Source organism: Serinus canaria, chromosome 4A (genome assembly GCF_022539315.1).
Source record: "Serinus canaria isolate serCan28SL12 chromosome 4A, serCan2020, whole genome shotgun sequence".
Classification (NCBI taxonomy): Eukaryota; Metazoa; Chordata; class Aves; order Passeriformes; family Fringillidae; genus Serinus; species Serinus canaria.
In genome coordinates this window covers 17,993,430-18,012,002 of record NC_066318.1, presented here as the reverse complement: position 1 = coordinate 18,012,002, position 18,573 = coordinate 17,993,430, and the positions used below count along the sequence as shown (strand labels likewise).

Below are 18,573 nucleotides of genomic sequence, written 5' to 3'. Positions count from 1 at the left end.
GTTTGCTTTCCAGTGTGAATCAGAACAGGCTTTTGGGGTAAAATGAGCCTGGATCTGGCATTCCTGACATTTCCAGTCAAGTCTTGGTCATCCCTGGTGGGGTTTTGAGGCTGTAGATTGGCTGCACCACGGGCATAGGGATGCTCAGGATGGTGTTGATGCTGTCTGTCCATGCTGTGCCCCAGCAGCATCTTGTCCTTCTCTGTACATTCCCAGAGCTGAGTGTATAGCTATTTAGTAATATTTCTATTTATTTAGTAATATTCTGTTTGCTTATCTGCCTTACTCTGCCCCTTGGGTGACAGAGAGCAGCAGGTCCCTCCTGGTGCTGGCCTGGGCTGTTCATGGTGCCTCTGTTACTGGGCCCAGTGCTGCTGGGCTGCTCTCTCTGTGCTCAGGATGACCCTGAGGTGTTGGAAAGTCTTTTTTCCCCAGCCCTGAGATTGAAGAAGGAGTCAAGGATTCCTCAGCTGTGGTTTCCAAGGTTGTTTATTCTCTGTTATCCATGAAATTCTCTTTCTGACCTCCTGAGGTCTGTCCAGCAGGTTGGGTTGAGGGACACTGACCACCCTCAGGGAGGTTTTAGCTTTTTATACTAAAAACTACATGTACATTATTTACAATCATTTCCCAATACCTATCACCTATGTTAGGCAGTCCATCTCTACTCTTAAGCAATCCAAAAGTGCCACCATCACCCAGAAGATGGAGGCTAAGAAGGAGGACAAGGCACTCCCAAATCCCTCCATCTTGGCTTCTGAACCCCCTTTCTAAAAATCCCAAAATTCTACTTTTCTACCTTGTGACAAACTAACTGTCACTCTACTTCAGCTCTCATGGCTTGTAACTCTTCACACAAAGTTGGTCATTTTCTCCCTGAGTTAAAATCAAAGGCACAGGTGTCTTTGGCTCTGTGCCAAGGTCTCTGAGCCCCCTGGCAGGACCTCGAGCCATCCAGGGCAGCCAGAGGGATGTCCTGGCTTCCAAGCAGGCTGGGGCTTTGTGGAGCTGGGAGCACACCTTGGGAATCCTGGCTGCTCCCCACCCAGGCAGCCTCCTGCAGGCTCAGCCACTGGGGCTTGCCTGGGTGTGAGGCAAAGCTCCAGTCCCCTGCTCAGGAGGGGTTTCAGTACAACTCCAGGTCTGTGAGGCTCTTGTGGCCTTGGCTTGGGAATGTCAGGAGTCCCTTCTGGGGGCAGGAGGCTGGGATTTGTGTGGGTATCTTAGGTTTGGCTCTTGGAGGGTGTTTATTGTTTGTTGCTGAGTGCTGCAGTGAGGGATCTGTGCTGACAGCCCCTGCCTGCCCCGAGCCCACAGCCCTGGCAGCTGCCCTGGCTCTGCTTGCTGAAGGTGCTGCTTGCCCTGGAGCAGTTCAAACATGGACTTCCAGCCCCAGTCTCATCATTTAACTGAGTTAAAAGATGATGGCAAGTGGTTATTTGTAATTACTCTACATGAAAGAGATGTCATGAGGCAAGGGGAGGTTGATGTGCCCCATCCACAGGAGGGCTTGGGGAGCAATTAGGGTGACATATGCTCCATCCCAACACCTCACACTCGTGGGGGCTGTGCTTCAGTGGGGCCCCTCTGCCTCCTCACCACCTTGCATTCTCCTCCTCACTGCTGCCAGGGTTTTTCTCAGCTCTCCATCCATGGCCCTGCCTTGTGGCTGCTGTGATTAATAGCAATGACACGGGCAATAATCAAAATAAGGTGGAAAATGAGACTAATGCCATCCCCTGGGCTCTGCTGCTGCAGCCTGGCTCAGGCCAGGTGATTTCCTCTCTGCCAGGTGAGATCTGCTCAAGAAAATGGAAATCAATGAAAAACAGAACAGCCCAGTCCTAAGGAACCTTTGTGTCTGTACTGACTCTGCACATAACATATAGATAAATGAAAGATAGCTAAAGCTTCCAACCGAGTGTGGCAGCCTTCCCAGAATCTGGGATATGGGAGACTCTCACGCCAATCAGCCTCTTTCAGCTGAAATCCAGTCATTAGTTAAATTCATCAAGGGGCTTGAAAGCAGAAAGGGAAATTCTTTGACTTGTGCTTAACCTTCGGGTGATTGCACCTCTTGAGAGAATGAGCAAATCAAGTGGAGCTGCCCTCCCCTGTGTTTGTGAATGAGCCGTGGGGCCATTCACTGAGATTGGGCATTATTCACTTTGTATAATTCCTGACGAGAGGTTTAAAAATAAACACACCATCAAAGGGACTCTGGGGAGATTATGCAAGAGCAGGAGTGCAGCAGGATGGGCTGGGGGATGTTCTCCTGTGCCCTGCTCCATCAGCTGAGCAGCCCTGTCCTGGCTGGGAGGAGCAGCAGGGTGTGGGACTGAAACCTGGCATGCACTGCTCCCCTCCTCACTCCGTGGGCATGGCTGTGCTGGGGATTGATGGCAGTGAGTCCCAGCAGAGCTGGGGAGGGTCTGGGAGGTCCCAGCAGGCTTCCAGCCCCAACAGCCTGCTGTGTTGCTACCACTGAGGCAGTGTGAGGTGCCTCCCCTCTAGGATCAGGGGGAGCAGAGCCCTGCTCTCCCTTGGCTGGGCTCTGCAGCTCTGCTGGCTCCTGTCCTTCCCCCCAGCAGTGATTTCTTTGAACACCCTCTGTGTATCCTTTTTGAAGCTGTTTTGGCTGCCTCCATTGTGGAAGGGCTGGTGAACACAGTGTGGGAAATGCTATTGTGGTTTTACAGGGCTTTTATGTTGTCTGAACAAAGGGCAGCTCTGTACAAGAACAATTTGAGCAAATGGCATCCACTCACCACATTTCTGCCTCCTCCCCTCACAGCCTGCTCCTGTTTCTGCATCCTGCTCCCGTGGAGGAGGACACAGTTTATGTAACACAGATTTGAAAGGGAACTACCCAGAGCTCTCATTTTTTACTGTTACAACTCTACTGATGCAGTAATAAATGATCTAATAAACACTTTCCTGCCTTAAAGATTATTCATATTCCCAGAGACCGTGGTGCTGGAAACTTTGAGGTCCTTGAAGTTTTCTAGGGAGATGGTGAATGATGATTGATTTTTTTAGGGTTTTTTTGTGAATGTGGCTCTTCATAAAGTGCATTTTGGATTCTTGAGAAGCTTTGTGCTGAAAAGGATCTTGGAATCTTGTGGGCTGGCGGTGATTATTTATCCCTGAAAGAGGAATGGACAGGTGAGAGTGGTTTGAATGGCTCTTTTGTGCACATTTCAGTCTCCATGGACCACTAAGCCCCTGATTCCTTCTTCAGGCTGGCCCATAGGAAGCCAGTAAGTGTTGGTGTGTTGGGAATATTTAGCAAAACGTTGCAGTAGTGGCTGATTTCACTCAAAGATGTTTAATTCTCAACTGCCTCACTGCAGGCAGGGGCTGAGGTGGAGCAGATGTTCTTGTCCAGTTGTGCATCCTGGCTTGGGAAGTGAGCAGAGCCAGGGAAAATGCAGCAGATTGGAGGCAGAGGCTCACCCAGTCCCCAGAATAATTTTCCAGTTGGTGCTGTGGTGTGGAGCTGGAGCAAAGTCCCTCTGCAGGGGCACGGCTGGGTCATGGCTCAGAGATTTAACCCCTGCAGTGGCCTGGGAGGAGTTGTGACCCCTGGCTCAGAGGTCACTCCGTAAATGTGCTTTGGGAAGCCATCCTAGGTGGTGCTCCTGGGCTTTTTTCATCAGGATGTGCTGTGGATGCAGGCTGGGAGAGGCATTCCCCTTCCCTTCCTCTCCTTTGGCTCGTGGGGATTTGCTCCAGACCTGCTCCAGTAACAGGGTGAGACAGATCCCACCTGGAACAGGGAGCTGTTCCTGTTACTCCTTTTAGTCTTTATTTTCCTGCTTACTTTGATGGGGACATTTTTCTGATCTTGATAAAGGTGCCACAAAGGCATGGCCAGAAGAGAAAGTTGTAAAATCTGGAGTCAAACTCCCACTTTGGAGCACCTCCTTTTTATTCCTTGGAAGCTCCTGTGTGGCATTAATGGCACCTTAAAGCCCTTTGGCTTTGGAAAGTGCAAGGGGTGAGGGAGGCAGTGGGGATCTTTGGCCAGATGGACCTTTCTGAGCTCTCCCAGCCCTGGTGAGGACAGAGTTCAGCCTCCTTGGCACGAGCTGGCAGAGGTGGGGCCTTGCAGAATCCCCTGAAACCCTTTCTTACTCTTTGTTGTTCTCATTTTATTTTGGCAGCACCTCTAATGTAATTCTGGATTCCCAGTGGCCATGTTCCATCCTGGAAATGCCACCAGCCAGGAAGAGAGAGCAAAATCCTCCCAGCCCTTCAGCAGGAATGGTTTCCTTCCTTTCCTCTGGCTTTGCTGTTGTGAAGCACTCACCTGGGGTGCTGGGGGGGAAGGAGCATCTCTAGAGGGAGGGTCTGTGACTGAGTTCTTGCAGGTTTGCTGTGGAAACCTCTGGGGGAAATCCCTGGGAAGGCTGAGCTGGTGCTGGTGGTTCAGGGATCACCCCCTGTTCTTAGGGTGCTGAAGCTGTGCCTGGAGTTAGACAGAGCCTTGTCTTTTTGCCCTTTCTTTTCCTCCCTAAATTCATTTGTTAGTGGTGCTGGGCTGTGGAAGTGGCCCCTCCTCTCTGTGCCCTGGTGTGTGTTGGACAGTTCCTGGTGCCCAGCCCAGCCCACACAATATCCCAAGAATTCATCTTCTCTTCTGCCCACTGAGAAAGTTTTCCCTCCACCCCCCAAAGTGCTCTGCATGCTCCTGTACAGCAGCAATCATTATTCCCAGGCCTGTAGCTCCCAAATGCTCCTGGGCATTGCTGCACTTGTGTTACCAGGTGAAAGCATAGAGGAATTTTCTCTCTGGGCTCTTTACTTTGAACAAGCAACTGACAAGAATAATTGATTTTAATAGGAAGTAGGACTTACCTGGCAGACAGGCAGTGTGCAGGGGATGTCACACTGAATGTCCTTGTCACCTGCTGCATTTCTTCTCACTGCTTCTCCTCTCCTATGGGGAGGACACTTTCCCAAATATCTAAGTTCTAATTTTTGTAAATTTATAAGGCCAAGATTTTGTGAGTTCCTCTGGTGGGCACAGAGAACATGACTTTATTTCCATCAGCCTTCACCCTTCAGAAACTTGCTCTCTCTGGGAGAGTGTGCTTTAATATTTCACTATTCCTATAGTGATTATTATTCTTAAATTCCATTCTTTGGTTTTGGCAATGACCAGATCTTAGATGGGATGAGCATTAAGATGTGGGAAATGCAAACTTCTGCCTCAGCCAGTTAAACACAGAGTGAATTCTAGGGCATGATTCACCTGGCTGGAAGGTAGATTGCTGAAATAGCCAGGATGAATCACACTCCAGATGTGCCTCTTTCTCTTCACTGGCTATCAAGAAGTCCAGATGACTCCCTCAGCTGCAGTGTGGGAGAACCTGACTTTATGGCAGCAAGTTCTTTCCAAGGTCTTTGCCTGAATACCTCTGACCACAGCACTGAGCTCAGCCTGGAAGCCGAGAGACGTGAACTTTCTGCAGTGAAGAGCTCGTGTGTTGAATTCTCTGAGAAAATAATATTTCATGCTGACCTTTCTCCAGTTTGTTATCTCCTGCTGCTGCAGATGTCAGGTTCTGTCTCCATAACCCTGTCCTGAGAGAGCTGGATGGCTCCATGGATGCAGCAAGATGTCTTGGGAGATAAATTAAACTGGATCTTTTCATTTGGAGCCCTGACATTCTCGCAGTGGGCTCAGCACGTGGCATGGCTGGAGCTCCAGTTCTCGCCATCCTTTTGGTACAGGCTGAGCTGGATTTGTGTTCCAAAAGGGCAAGGCTTGCTTGCAGGATTCCTGGGATGTGGATCCCTTCCTGGAGCTGAGAGCAAGGGCCAGGGGCTGGCACTGATCAGCGAGAACCAAGGACTTGGAGCCTTTCTCCTTGAGATCAAGAAGCACCTTGCAAAGTCCCCCCAGCTCCTGACATCCCCTGAAAGCACCTTTCAGACCTTGTGCTGTGTGTTAACAGCACAAAAGGGTGGAGGTGTCCCTCTGTCTGTCCCTCTGTGTCCCTCTGCAGTCCCTGCCTGCTCCTCAGAGCTGGGATTTGTGCTTCAGGCTCAGGAATGGATTTTTGCAAAGTAGGCTGGGAGGGTTTGAAGCACAGTCCCTCTGAAGTTTGGGCTCAGTGACGTTTCTGTGGCAGTTTGTGCCCAGAACTGGCTGTGTGTGAAGTGACAGCAGAGTCTCTGTCAGCTGAAGCAGAAGCAGCAGGAACACGGCTCCTGCGTAATAGCTCTGTTCCTGGTTCCTCATCAGTGCAGAAGGGACTGAAATACCCAATGGCATTAACAAAAGGAACAAGTGTCAGGCCAACCCCGTTCATTTTTTGACAAGAAAACTGATTTTCCAGCCAAAGAGAATGTACTCTACAGCATTTCCTGAGAGGAGCTGAGTGCAGGATCCCTGTGAGCCACGGGTGGGAGGTGGCCGTGGGGAAAGGGGGACATGTGAGGCATTACTGGGAGATCTCTGTGACACTGGAATAAATATTTCATGCTGTTCCACAAATCTCTGGTAAGGTCCCTTTGGGAATAGTATTTGCAGTTCTGGTCATCTGTGTTCCAGAAGAATGCAGGCAGGATATGTGGAAGCCTGAAAGGGCTGGTGAAGTGCCTGGGGGAAGGAAAAGCTGGGGGCTGGAAGGGCAGAACTTCCTTACCTGAGAAACCAGACCTGGACAGTCTCCATAAATATAGCAGCTCTTCTCCTGGCGAAGGAGGAGAGCTCAGTCCTGGCAGATGAACAGATAGATGGTACCCGGTCTCAAATGTATCAATTGTGGTGTTTCTTCAGCTCTGCAGTCTCATCCCCTCCAGATCTGTCCTGGGAGTCTCTGTGCTTTAAACTGATCCTTATTTATGAGAGCATCCAAGAACCCTGACTGGGAGCAGAGCAAGGGGCTGTGAGGAGGCACTGAAACACCTCTGAGCATCCAGCTGTTGCACTGGGGTCAGAAATCAGTCTCTAGAACTGTTACTTCTCCAGATGTGGCTCCCCTGCTTTGCTGAGCCCAGCTCTGGGGTGAGCTGGGGGTCCACCACCATCTGACTGCAGGTTTGGGTGGGGCCCTGTGGTGCCCAGCTCCCTCCAGCTGTGTCTCAAAAGCCCAGATGTGGAATGACCCCTCAGTGAAGCAGGAGGTGCCCATGAGTTCAGCCATCGCCTGAGGGCTTGTTCTGTGCCTGGCCCCAGGGCCTTGTGAGGCTCGTGTGGACAATCCCCTGTTTGACACACACAGGGGACAAAGGTTTCTTCTGCAGCTGATTTTGAATTAGAAGAGACAATTTGACAAAGTGGAAGCGGGAGGAGCAGAGCTTTACTTTGCTGCCCACTGATTGGGTCTGTCTGGGTTTGGAGGATGAAAGGCGCTGCCAGGTTAAGCCTTGTAGGTCTTGCTGCTTTGTGTGACTGACTCCACAACTGCAGGGCTGGGAGTGCAGCTCCAGCTGTCCCAAAGCCAAGGAGATCAGAGTTGTAAAGGAGAGCCAGTCCAAGGCAAATGGTGAATCAGGCCCTTTAATCTGTTGACTGGATTGTCTGGATGACTTCAGTGTTCTCTGTTGATGCTGAGAACCTGGAGCTGTGCTGGAAGGTCTCCTTCAGGTTCTCACTGTGCAGGCAGTGATTAACAGGGGTTTGGGGATGCCAGACTTGCATTAAGAGCTTCTCCACTTGCTCACCCACAGTCAGGGGTTATTGTCTGTGTGCCTTGTGTTCCTCCCCCAGCTGAGGGGACACTGTGGCTCTCAGAGCCTCGCCACAGCAAGGTCTGCAATGGCCACAGGGTTGAGCTCTGCCCCTGTGAGCTCAAACTGGGACTTGGAGGCAGCCCAGGTCCATGGTCAGGGTGTCTCAGTGGCAGAACTAAGGAACCCAGGATGGCTTTGACAGGCTGATTAGCACATGGGCAAAATCTGCATTTCTGGGGCAGCCTCAGTGCTCAGCACAGAATGCCTGCAGTGGGCAACACATAAACACAATTTATTGCTCTGTTGAAGGCACACAGCTGTCACTCAGAGGGGCAGGGGGTGTCCTGGGTGTGGCTGGGGTGTGGAAGGCACCAGTGCTGGGATGTTCCCTCCTGCCAGCACGGAGCAGGAGTTTCATGGCTGTCACAGAGGAGACCTGGGCTGTGCTGGTGCACTTCTGAGGCTGAATGAGCTCCATGGGGTCTTCCTGAGGTCCTGTCACACACCAGCCTGGCCCCATCCAGTGTCCAGGGTCCATGACATGCTCCATGCAGCCTGTCCTCATGGCCAGGAGCAGCAGGCCAGGGCTGGGGCAGGTCAGCAGTGTGTCACAAGTGAGGGGTGTCAGTACATCACCAGCGCTAAAACAGGCAGGCTCCAGTTTCCAAAACCCCTTCTGAATACGTGCACTAACTTTGCTTGGATCTCCATGGAAAGCCTCTGACATTTCAGCCAAAGTGAAAATTCCCCCGTGGGACACCGTTGCTTGTTTTTGGGCATTGCACATTGTGCCAGTGGAGCTGTCCCTGACAGATGTGCCTGTATGGAGGGGGAGGGGAGGTGCCAGGCCCTGGGGGACACGGGACACAGCACCTGGAGCTTGCCTGGCATGGTTGGCAGCAGGATGAGGGCAGTGGGAAGGGCAGGGCAGGGTGGAGCTGCCATGGGGATGGGGTTTGGCTGCGAGCTGTGTTCTGTGCTGCTGTGCATGTGAGGGGCTGTGGCTGTGGCTGTGCCCTGACTGTGCCTTTCTCTCCCCAAGCTGATCAGTGGTGGTTCCATTGTCAGTGCTGAGGCAGTATGGGATCACGTCACCATGGCCAACCGGGAGTTGGCGTTTAAAGCAGGAGACGTCATCAAGGTCCTGGATGCTTCCAACAAGGACTGGTGGTGGGGTCAGATCGATGATGAGGAAGGATGGTTTCCCGCCAGCTTCGTGAGGGTGAGTGATTTTCTGCTTTTTACTGCCCTGAGGAATCCCTGCCCGTGCTCAGCACATCAGGAACTGAGCTCTCACTCAGTTTTTACTGTGTTTGTTCTCTCTGATGCTGATTCCCACTTCTTTGCCTGTTTTCTGTCCAAAAAATGGGCAGCAAAGAAGGCTTCTGCTTGCTGCTGCCTCCAGCACACAATTATTTCCCCTCTGGTGCAGCTCTTGTCTCCCCCAGGTCTGGCCAGTGCCAAGAGGGAGAGATCCATGACTGGAGCTGGGCTGCCCAAAAAAGTTCATGCTGTTACTCTGGCCTGGGATAACAAATGGTGTTTGGTATTTTGGGATTTGGGTATTTTGGGATAACAAATTGTGTTTGGTATTTTGAGTCTGACCCTGCAGCCAGTGGTGGCAACAAGTCTGGAAAATGGATTTGTGTCAGGTGTGATTGAGGTGAAAGCCTTCTTGAAGAAACACTCTCACCCCTGTCACTAACACATCTCCTCTGGGCTGCATCTGGAAAGGCTGAACAGAACAATCTCATTTTGTTTGCTGAATTTAAACACTGAAATATTCTGGGCCAGTTTAACCTCTCACTGCACTGACCAGTGCTGATTTCTTCGTGGTTCTGGGGAAAAGATTTAACAGCCCTTGGTGTCACAAACAAACTGTTTGCAGAAGGTTTAAGAATAGTCTGGAAAACACTGTCCTGTTTTTTAAAAAACACACCAGAAAAACAAATGAGCCAGTGTCTTTAGGGCCCCAGCCCATGGATCATGTCTTGCCTGTATTCCCCATCTCTCCCTACACTTTCCAAAGGCTGGGAGGATGGTTTTAGAAACTGGGGAACAAAGGGGAGGGGAATCAGTGAATCTCAGACAAATGTCTGGAACAAATCCTGGATCCTCATCCTTGGTGCTGAAGGTCACAACAGCCTGACCAGGCAGGTTTCTTGCCTGTCCTGACCAGTATCCCAATGAGAGCAATCCTTCCATCAGCTCTGCAAGAGGCTGGCTTGGCTGTTCCATCTGGGAATCACTTGTTGAGGGCAGGCAGGGTCCAGCTGCCCTTTCCCCTCCCAGAGAGGAGCAATACCTGCCTCTGCTGCCTTAGTGAGAATTAATATTTAAAAACAACACCTCTGGCCCATTTTGTCTGCAGCTCTTGAAGGGAGGCTGGAGGGAAAGATTTGCCCCTCAGGTTTCCAAAGCAGCTGAATAAGGAATGAAAGAACTGCAAGAAGAGCAGATGATCACTCACATCATGAGCAGGCTGCGTTTTTCTCTGTTGTACTTTGAGCCCTGCTTTTTTAAGATGATGCCAGAAAACTGCCTGATTTAGCCTGGGTGGTTCTAGTTTTACTTGCAAAATAATTGCTTTTCTTTATATCTGCATTTCACTTCTGCAAGCACAGAAGGAAAAGGGAACAATATGTTGCTCAGAATATGAATAGTGTTCAAGTGAGGGATGTCAGACAGACCAGACAGGTATAAAGCCAAATAGGATTAATTTCAGGATATTTCAGACTTCAGGCCTCTTGTAGGTAATGACAGGAGTGCAGGAGAAGATCACTGCACAGTTGGGCTCCTCTCAAAGTCCTTTGAATCACTTCTGAGGACAAAACTGGGCTGGGAACCCAGTTTGCAATGAGCTGTCTGACGCTTCTTGCTCTCCAGCCAGATCATCTGAAAACCTTTGGCAAAGCATTTGGCACTCATGAAATCTCATAGCAGGGAACTTCACATTTGCAAGTGGAGAGGAAAACAGGAACCTGCTGATTCCCTTGGCCTCCTTTACATGACAGCCAGGGGTGGCAAACAAAAAGGCTCCTGAATTCCCTGCACACACAGCAATTGTTGTCTCCCTGCTCATACCTGCCCTAATCCTCTTGGTAGCTCGGGGCTTGGAGAGAAGGAAGGTGGGGAGAGGAAACCAGAGAAGTTTGGGAGCTCAGGAACTTTCAAGGAAAAACTGGATGGATAAAGCAATGTCTTTTATTGGGGGGAAGAGATAGCACAGCATAGGAGAAGTAACATTTGGAGCCAGCAGGGAATGGTGAATGGTTTCTGCAGGGAGCTGCTGCACTCAGGGAGAAGGTCATGGACACCCCTTAGTCAGAAAGGTGGAGAAGAACTCCAGAACTAAATTTCAGACCCAGCAACAAGCTGGGTTTAGACAGGTGAAGGTGTCTGTGGTGTATTTTAGTGCCTGTTCTGAGCACACTGGACACCCACAGGGCACAGCTGTGGTGGCTGCACGGTGTCTTTGAACATCCTGTCACCTTCCAGTGGTCTGACAGGTTGGGAGGTACAGCTGAGAAAAACCAGCAGGAATTTCAAACAAGATTTCACATTCTTGTGGTGGAAATGCCACTTTTTTCCCCTCTGTGGATGGAAGAGCCTTGGGCTGTCTGAACATCATGGGCTACAGATGAGTTTTTGCATAACCAGCACATTGACAGTGGCTCAGAAAAACAGCCTCAGTGTTGGGAGGGAGGGATTTACAGCACAGAACAACAGCCCAGGGCTGCCCATGGACCCACTGCTGTACCTTGAGGTCTCCTTCAGAAAGCACAGCAAGCCTCAAAACAAAGTTTTGATTGCAGAGCTCCTCATCAAGGCTCCAAAACAGCCCAGGTGAGACACTCCAAACACAGGAAATCAAATGGCTTAATGTTTGGGCTCTGACATATTTCTACTGCAAGAGAAATAAAAAGAGTAAAGCTTATGGATGCTGTGCTGTGGAATCTCTCCTCAGAGACATGGCAGAGTGCCCCTGTCCTGGGCAGGGAGGGGGATTTATTCCTGTGTAAAGCTCACTGCAGTCTCTTTGGATACCAGACTGAGCTTGCAGAATATATTTCTTCTCACCTCAGCAATGCTGAGTCTCCCTTCCTTCTGTTACTAAGCCGAAGTAAAGAGCAAAACTGGGGCTGAGGAGCTTTTACTGCAGCTTCTTGTAGTGCCTGGTGACTGAAGAAGGGAAGAAATGGTCCTGCCAAGGAGCAGGGAGGGGCTTTAAAATCCTCATGGTCTCCTCTTCCAGGAGAAGGTGCAGGGGTGGAGAGGTGCAGGGGTGGCAGTGCTCCATGTTCTCTCTCACCACTGCCTTGGTTCCCCCAAGTGTTGTAATTTTAGATTGATTTTCCTGCTGAAAAGCTGCCTTTGACCCACTTTATTTTCTGCTGCTAAAGGAGAAGTGCTGGATAAATTGGAGTGAGCTTTTAAGGCACTGTGGAGAAGGAGACTCTGAACCCAGAGCCTGGTCCCAGTGCCTGGCAGCTCGTGCCTTTACTGGGCAGGTGGGTTTAGCTTTTAACTGTGTCTGCTCTGTATTGCAGGTGGAATTCCCCATTTTGCTGCCCCATCTGCTTCTTTCTGCCTGTAAAATCTGATTGTATCTTGTTGAGCTCACCACTCACCTGCTTTCCCCCTCTGCAGCCCTTGCATTAGCATTCCCTCAGAGCCAGGGGCATCAGATTTCCCACAGAAACAGGATGGAGCTGCAGTCAGAGCCTTCTAAAGGAGATTTTATTCTCCTGTGGCAAATCCAGCTCACAAATAGCTGTGCTGGAGGCAGGGCCCAGCACGGGCAGCACTGCTGGGGACAGGCTGAGCTGCAGAGTTTGGGGTTCCTAAAGGCAAGGAGCAGCCCAGGGGCTCCCTGTGCCACCTGCAGCCCAGACAGGGCCCCCAAAGGGTCCCACACTGGCACTGTGCCCTTCCCTGGACAAGCTGGTTTGGAGGGGCAAGGACAGAGTTTTGAGACCTTCCTTTGAGTCAGGCAAAGCAGGCAGGAATCTCCACAGCCCCTCCAGACACAAAGCTGCAGAGCCCCTTCCTTGGGCCTGCCCTTCCTCAGCCTGGCAGGGCTCTGAGTGAGCTCTGAGCTGCTGCTCTTCCCACCTGTGTGCCAGCAGGGCTTGGGCTTTGGGAAATGGGGGGCTGAGCCCTAATTCCCAGGGTTCTGATGGATGGGTGGGTGGATGGATGGATGGATGGATGGATGGATGGATGGATGGATGGATGGATGGATGGATGGATGGATGGGTGGGTGGATGGATGGATGGGTGGGTGGATGGATGGATGATGGATGGATGGATGGATGGATGGATGGATGGATCATGGATGGATGGATGGATGGATGGATGGATGGATGGATGGATGGATGGTGGATGATGGATGGATGGATGGATGGATGGATGGATGGATGGATGGATGGATGGATGGATGGATGGATGGATGGATGGATGGATGGATGGATGGATGATGGATGGATGGATGATGGATGGATGGATGGATGATGGATGGATGGATGGATGGATGGATGGATGGATGGATGGATGGATGGATGGCTGATGGCTGGCTGGCTGATGGATGGCTGGTGGCTGATGGTGGATGGATGGCTGGATGGATGGATGGTGGCTGTGTGGCTGATGGATGGATGGCTGGATGGGCTGGCTGGATGGCTGGCTGGCTGGATGATGGGAGGTGGTGGATGGATTGCTGGATGGATGGTGGTGGATGGTGGATGGATGGCTGGCTGGATGGATGGATGGATGGATGGATGGAGGATGGATGTGTGGCTGGATGGCTGCTGGTGGATGGATGGATGTGGATGGCTGATGGATGGATGATGGATGGCTGGATGGATGGGATGGTGGATGGATGGATGGCTGAGGATGCTGGCTGGCTGGATGGATGGCTGGATGGATGGATGGATGGATGGATGGATGGATGGATGGATGATGGATGGATGGAGGGATGGATGGATGGATGGATGATGGATGGAGCAAGCACATGCAGTTTGCTGCAGTGTCCAAGCAGCTTTTGTTCTGTGCTGGAGCTGCAGCCCCTGGGAATGTGCATTTGGGTTGCAGGGAGCAGGGAGGGAGCACAGGGCCTGTTCTCTGGAGCTGTTCTTGTTCACCTCTCGGGGATACAGAGCCTGAAGCTGTCCCTATAGGATCCCCTGCTTTCTCCTTTCCCAGAAATGGATAAAGGGTTTTTCTCATCTTGGGTAAAGGGAGTTTCTGAGGCTGGGAATGAGAATTTTAGAGAGGAGAGGAAGAGCTGAAGAGGCTTTGCTAAAGCTGGGTGTAGTTGGAGGGAGGAAAGAGAAGAGAACCTGTGGGCTGGAAGGTGTGGAGGTCACTGAGGCTGGGAGGTCACTGAGGCTGGAGCCAGATTACTGAGGGAGGAATTCAGGCTGGGAAGGAAAAGAGTGGTAGGACCAGGGGAGGGGAAAGCACCTTGCTTCAGCTGCCTTTCCTTCTGCTGCCAAATGTCCTGTTCCTCGTCCTGGAAGAGGATACAGGAGATGCTCTGTGCTGCATCCCAGCCAGATTCCCTGCTGGGCAGGGGCCGGGCTGGCAGGGACAGCTCTGGGGGACACACAGCTCTTCAGGCAGCTGCTCACTCCTCCCGGGGGCTGGCAAGGGGGAACTCCTCGGCAGAGCCCAGGACAGGCTGAGCCTGGAGGCTGCTGCTGCTTTACTTGTGCAGAGCTCTGCACCACGGGCCCTCCTGGGCTGCAGATGGGCAACTGAGCTCCTTCATCCAGGGGAGTGGTGGGGCAGGATGGACAGGGCTAGGGATGGACAGGGCTGGGGATGGACAGGGCTGGGGATGGACAGGGCTGGGGATGGACAGGGGTCAGGGATGGACAGGGCTGGGGATGGACAGAGCTCAGGGATGGACAGGGGTCAGGGATGGACAGAGCTCAGGGATGGACAGGGCTGGGGATGGACAGGGCTGGGGATGGACAGAGCTCAGGGATGGACAGAGCTCGGGATGGACAGAGCTCAGGGATGGACAGGGCTGCGGATGGACAGAGGTCAGGGATGGACAGGGCTGCGGATGGACAGAGGTCAGGGATGGAGAGAGCTGGGGATTGACAGGACTGGGGATGGACAGGGGTCAGGGATGGACAGGGCTGGGGATGGACAGGGCTGGGAGATGGACAGGGGTCAGGGATGGACAGGGCTAGGGGTGGACAGGGCTGGGGATGGACAGGGCTGGGGATGGACAGGGGTCAGGGATGGACAGAGCTCAGGGATGGACAGGGCTGGGGATGGACAGGGGTCAGGGATGGACAGGGCTTGGGATGGACAGGGGTCAGGGATGGACAGGGGTCAGGGATGGACAGAGCTCAGGGATGGACAGGGCTGGGGATGGACAGGGCTGGGGATGGACAGGGGTCAGGGATGGACAGGGCTTGGGATGGACAGGGGTCAGGGATGGACAGGGCTTGGGATGGACAGGGCTGGGAGATGGACAGGGGTCAGGGATGGACAGAGGTCAGGAATGGACAGGGGTCAGGATGTGACACTGCACAAGGTGGAGATGTGACACTGCACAGGGCTGCAGACAAGGACACAGCCCTGGAAGCAGCTCAGGGAGGCAGAAAAAGGAGCAGATCCTGTGGGAATGGAGCTGCTCTGCTGAGCAGGGCAGGGTGGAGGGGTGGGAGAGGGTGCTGAGGCTCTGTGCTTCCCTGGATTTCTCAGGTTATTGGAGCCTCTGGCACTGTAACCCCTGGCACTGCCCACACCTGTCCTGTACAGTGCAGCTTCCCTGGATGGCAGCAGCTCTCTGAAGGATGTGTGTGTGTCATTAATCTGCCACATTAGTTAATTGGGAGTGAGGATCCAGAATGGCACATTATCTCTGGATTTCTCCTTGTGAATATCCAGTGGCAGCAGGCTAATCATCCAGCTGGCTGGGAACATGTTTGCCTTGTGGTTTCTGATTGTTATGAGGGGATCAGGCCTCGGAGCCTATTGAAGGAAAAAGTCCTCTCCATCCAGTGCCTGCACTGAGCAGGGTAAATCTGCAGTAACTGCAGGTCAGTGGTGCTGGCCCTGGGCCATTTGGGTAAAGCTGCAAGCTGATAAATTGTATTGACAGAAGTTTTGTATTATAGAATCACAAACTGGTTTGGGCTGAGGGGGACCTCAAAGCCCACCCAGTGCCACCCCTGCCATGGCAGAGACACCTTCCACTGTCCCAGGCTGCTCCAAGCCTCAGTGTCCAGCCTGGCCTTGGGCACTGCCAGGGATCCAGGGGCAGCCACAGCTGCTCTGGGCACCCTGTGCCAGGGCCTGCCCACCCTGCCAGGGAACAATTCCCAATTCCCAACATCCCATCCCTCCCTGCCCTCTGGCAGTGGGAGCCATTCCCTGTGTCCTGTCCCTCCATCCTTGTCCCCAGTCCCTCTGCAGCTCTCCTGGAGCCCCTTCAGGCCTGGCAGGGCTCTCAGCTCTGTAACACCTTGTCCCAGGTCACTGAATGTGTCAGGCTCTGCCCTTGGGGAAGCTCTGCTGGCCCTCCCCAGTCACCTCCTTGCCTTCCATGAGCCTGAACACATGTTCCAGGAATCTGCTCCGTGCTCTGGGGTACTGGGGGTGAGCCTGCCTGGCCTGTGGCTCCCTGGCTCTTCCTTTTTTCCCTTTCCAAAAGGATGTCAGTCATGGAGAACATGAGTTAGCACAATGCAGCCATCAGCTCTCTCTGGCTCCCAGAAGAGGTCCTTAGGGAAAAGGGCCTTTTTTATGTGATTATTTTACTTTTATCTGCCTCTGCAAGCTCTTGCATTATGAAAGAGCTGGTCATGACTTCCCAATTAGGGTTGAATTTTGGAATAGGACTGGGAGCCTCACTATAAGTCTGTTCCTCTCCACATGGAGGGGCCTTTCCATGGGAAGCATCACGTAGAACCAGCATTGTGGAACTTGATTTTTTTTTCCTATCATTTTTACTGATTTCTTTTAATGAATTCTTGATACAAAGTGCTCAGAATGGCTCTCAGGGCTTGGTGGTTTGGTTGCTGGGTGGTTTTCATGGCCTGGGGGAAGCCCTCCCATTGCTGTTTGATTTTATAGCCCCTGGTGTTTTCCATTGCAGAGGTGTTTGAAGAGACCCTGGATTTATTATTGTACCCTGGAAATTCCCACAGGGATGGCAGCCACCCATCCTGAGCTGGGAGTGCTGGAGAGGTGGGATGAAGCTGGGAGAAAACAAGAGTTCTGAAGTTTCTTTTCTAAGAATGGAGATATTTGCTCTGAGAGGGAGGGGCAGCTGTGCCTTTGTGCCCCCTTGGAGAGATGGGGAGCCGCCAGACCTTCTGCCAGGAGTGTGATCTCACAGCAAGGAGGGAAAGTCAGGCATTTTTGGGAGCCCCACGTGTGTGGAACAGAGGGATCACTCTGTCAGAGGTGCTGGGTTAACACAGGAGCATTTTCAGCTGTGTCCAAATCACTCAATGTGACGTTGCAGAAGTTTTTGGGCAAGGCCAGCATCTCCCCAGTGTGGCTGTGCCACCTTGCTGTCACCTGCAGCCCCATCACTGTCAGTGAGGCACAAGGATCCAGCCTGGGCTGCTGGCACTGGGACAGGGGGCCCAGTTAACCCTTGAAGTGCCACCTTCCCTTGGCCCAGCCTGGCCCAGCTCCCCCCCAGTGCTGAGAGCTGGAGGTGCAAATCCAGCCCCAGGTGTGTCTCAGCAGGGTGCGGCTTCTGGGTGAGAACAAGAGTCTGGTGTTGCATTTCAGCCCAGATTTCAGCAGCTCCATCAGTTTTTCCATGGTTATCCCTGGGTTTGGGTGAGGAAACCACCTCCAGCTGCAGGGACTGGCCCAAGGTTAGTGCCAGAGCTGCCACTGCACCTCAGCTTTTATTAGTCATGGTCCCAACTTCAAATGATGCTCCAGAAGAAGGATCTTTGCTGGAATTTCAGGCAACTTCAGAGGTTTAGATGGAAACAGGAGTGTTTGAACAACACAGTGGGATTCATCCTTCCAGCAGCAGAGGCTGGAGGGTGCAGGGTGGAAACACCTTCAGCTTCCTCTGCAGCTGATAAAATTGTTGCATTTGTTTTTAATCTAAGGCAGAAGTCATCTAGACTAGAACTGTATTTTTTTTCCCTTTGGGAACATGGGTTCTAGCAGGAAGGAGCAAGAATTTCATTAAGTAAGAAAGCAGGACTCCTGAGATTCGCAGATGAGGAAGGAAGGGAGTGTTTCCTGCTGTGCACAAAAGGCAGCCTGAATTTAAGGAATCATGGAAGTTTGAAAGTTTGCTATCTGCCTTGGAGTTACAAAGCCTTTAGGATTTATGACTCAGGCTTACACACACATGCTTTGTCATGATTAGATCTTTCTGGCTTTTTGTTTTAAGTGAAAATCAAATTTTTTCTCATGATCACCTGACTCCAGGAGGTAGAGCTTTAAAAATGTGCTCTGCTGCCAAACTGGCAGGAATGTCCTCAAACCTGGTACCAGGCTGTTCCTGTTGGGTTTGGGAAGGCTGCAGAATCCCTTTCTGTAGGAGAGGAAAAGCAGGGTGAGAAGTTATTTTAAACTTCAACCAACAGGGTTTAATCCCCACACTGGTCCTGCTGGATTTTCCACATCTGTTTGTTGAAATGCCAGTGAAGCTGCCACCAGGACATGTCCCTTGCAGGACTCCCTGTGCCATTCTGGCCTTCCCAGGACCCATTTTCCCTTCCCAGGGTGCCCCCAGGTTTTTCCAGCACTGAAATTGGTGGCACTGCTGTGAGTAGTTGGTCCCGAGGTCCCTTACCCCAGCAGGGACATTGCTCAGCAGCAACAATTGTTTCATTTATTTATTTCTTTTTTATTGCTTTTTTATTTATTTTTCAGCAGAAACCACTGCTCG

The 18,573-nt window shown here is 51.9% G+C and overlaps 1 protein-coding gene across 3 annotated transcripts in view; it reads left to right on the top strand.

Moving 5' to 3' along the window:
* LOC103816329 (uncharacterized) overlaps positions 1-18,573 on the top strand; it is a 200,317-nt gene that overhangs the window by 129,265 nt on the left and 52,479 nt on the right. For all 3 annotated transcript variants that reach the window (XM_050974344.1, XM_050974343.1, XM_018914233.3), the window contains exon 5: positions 8,729-8,908. In XM_050974344.1, the coding sequence (XP_050830301.1) occupies positions 8,729-8,908 (180 nt within the window). The remainder of the gene's footprint in view (positions 1-8,728; positions 8,909-18,573) is intronic.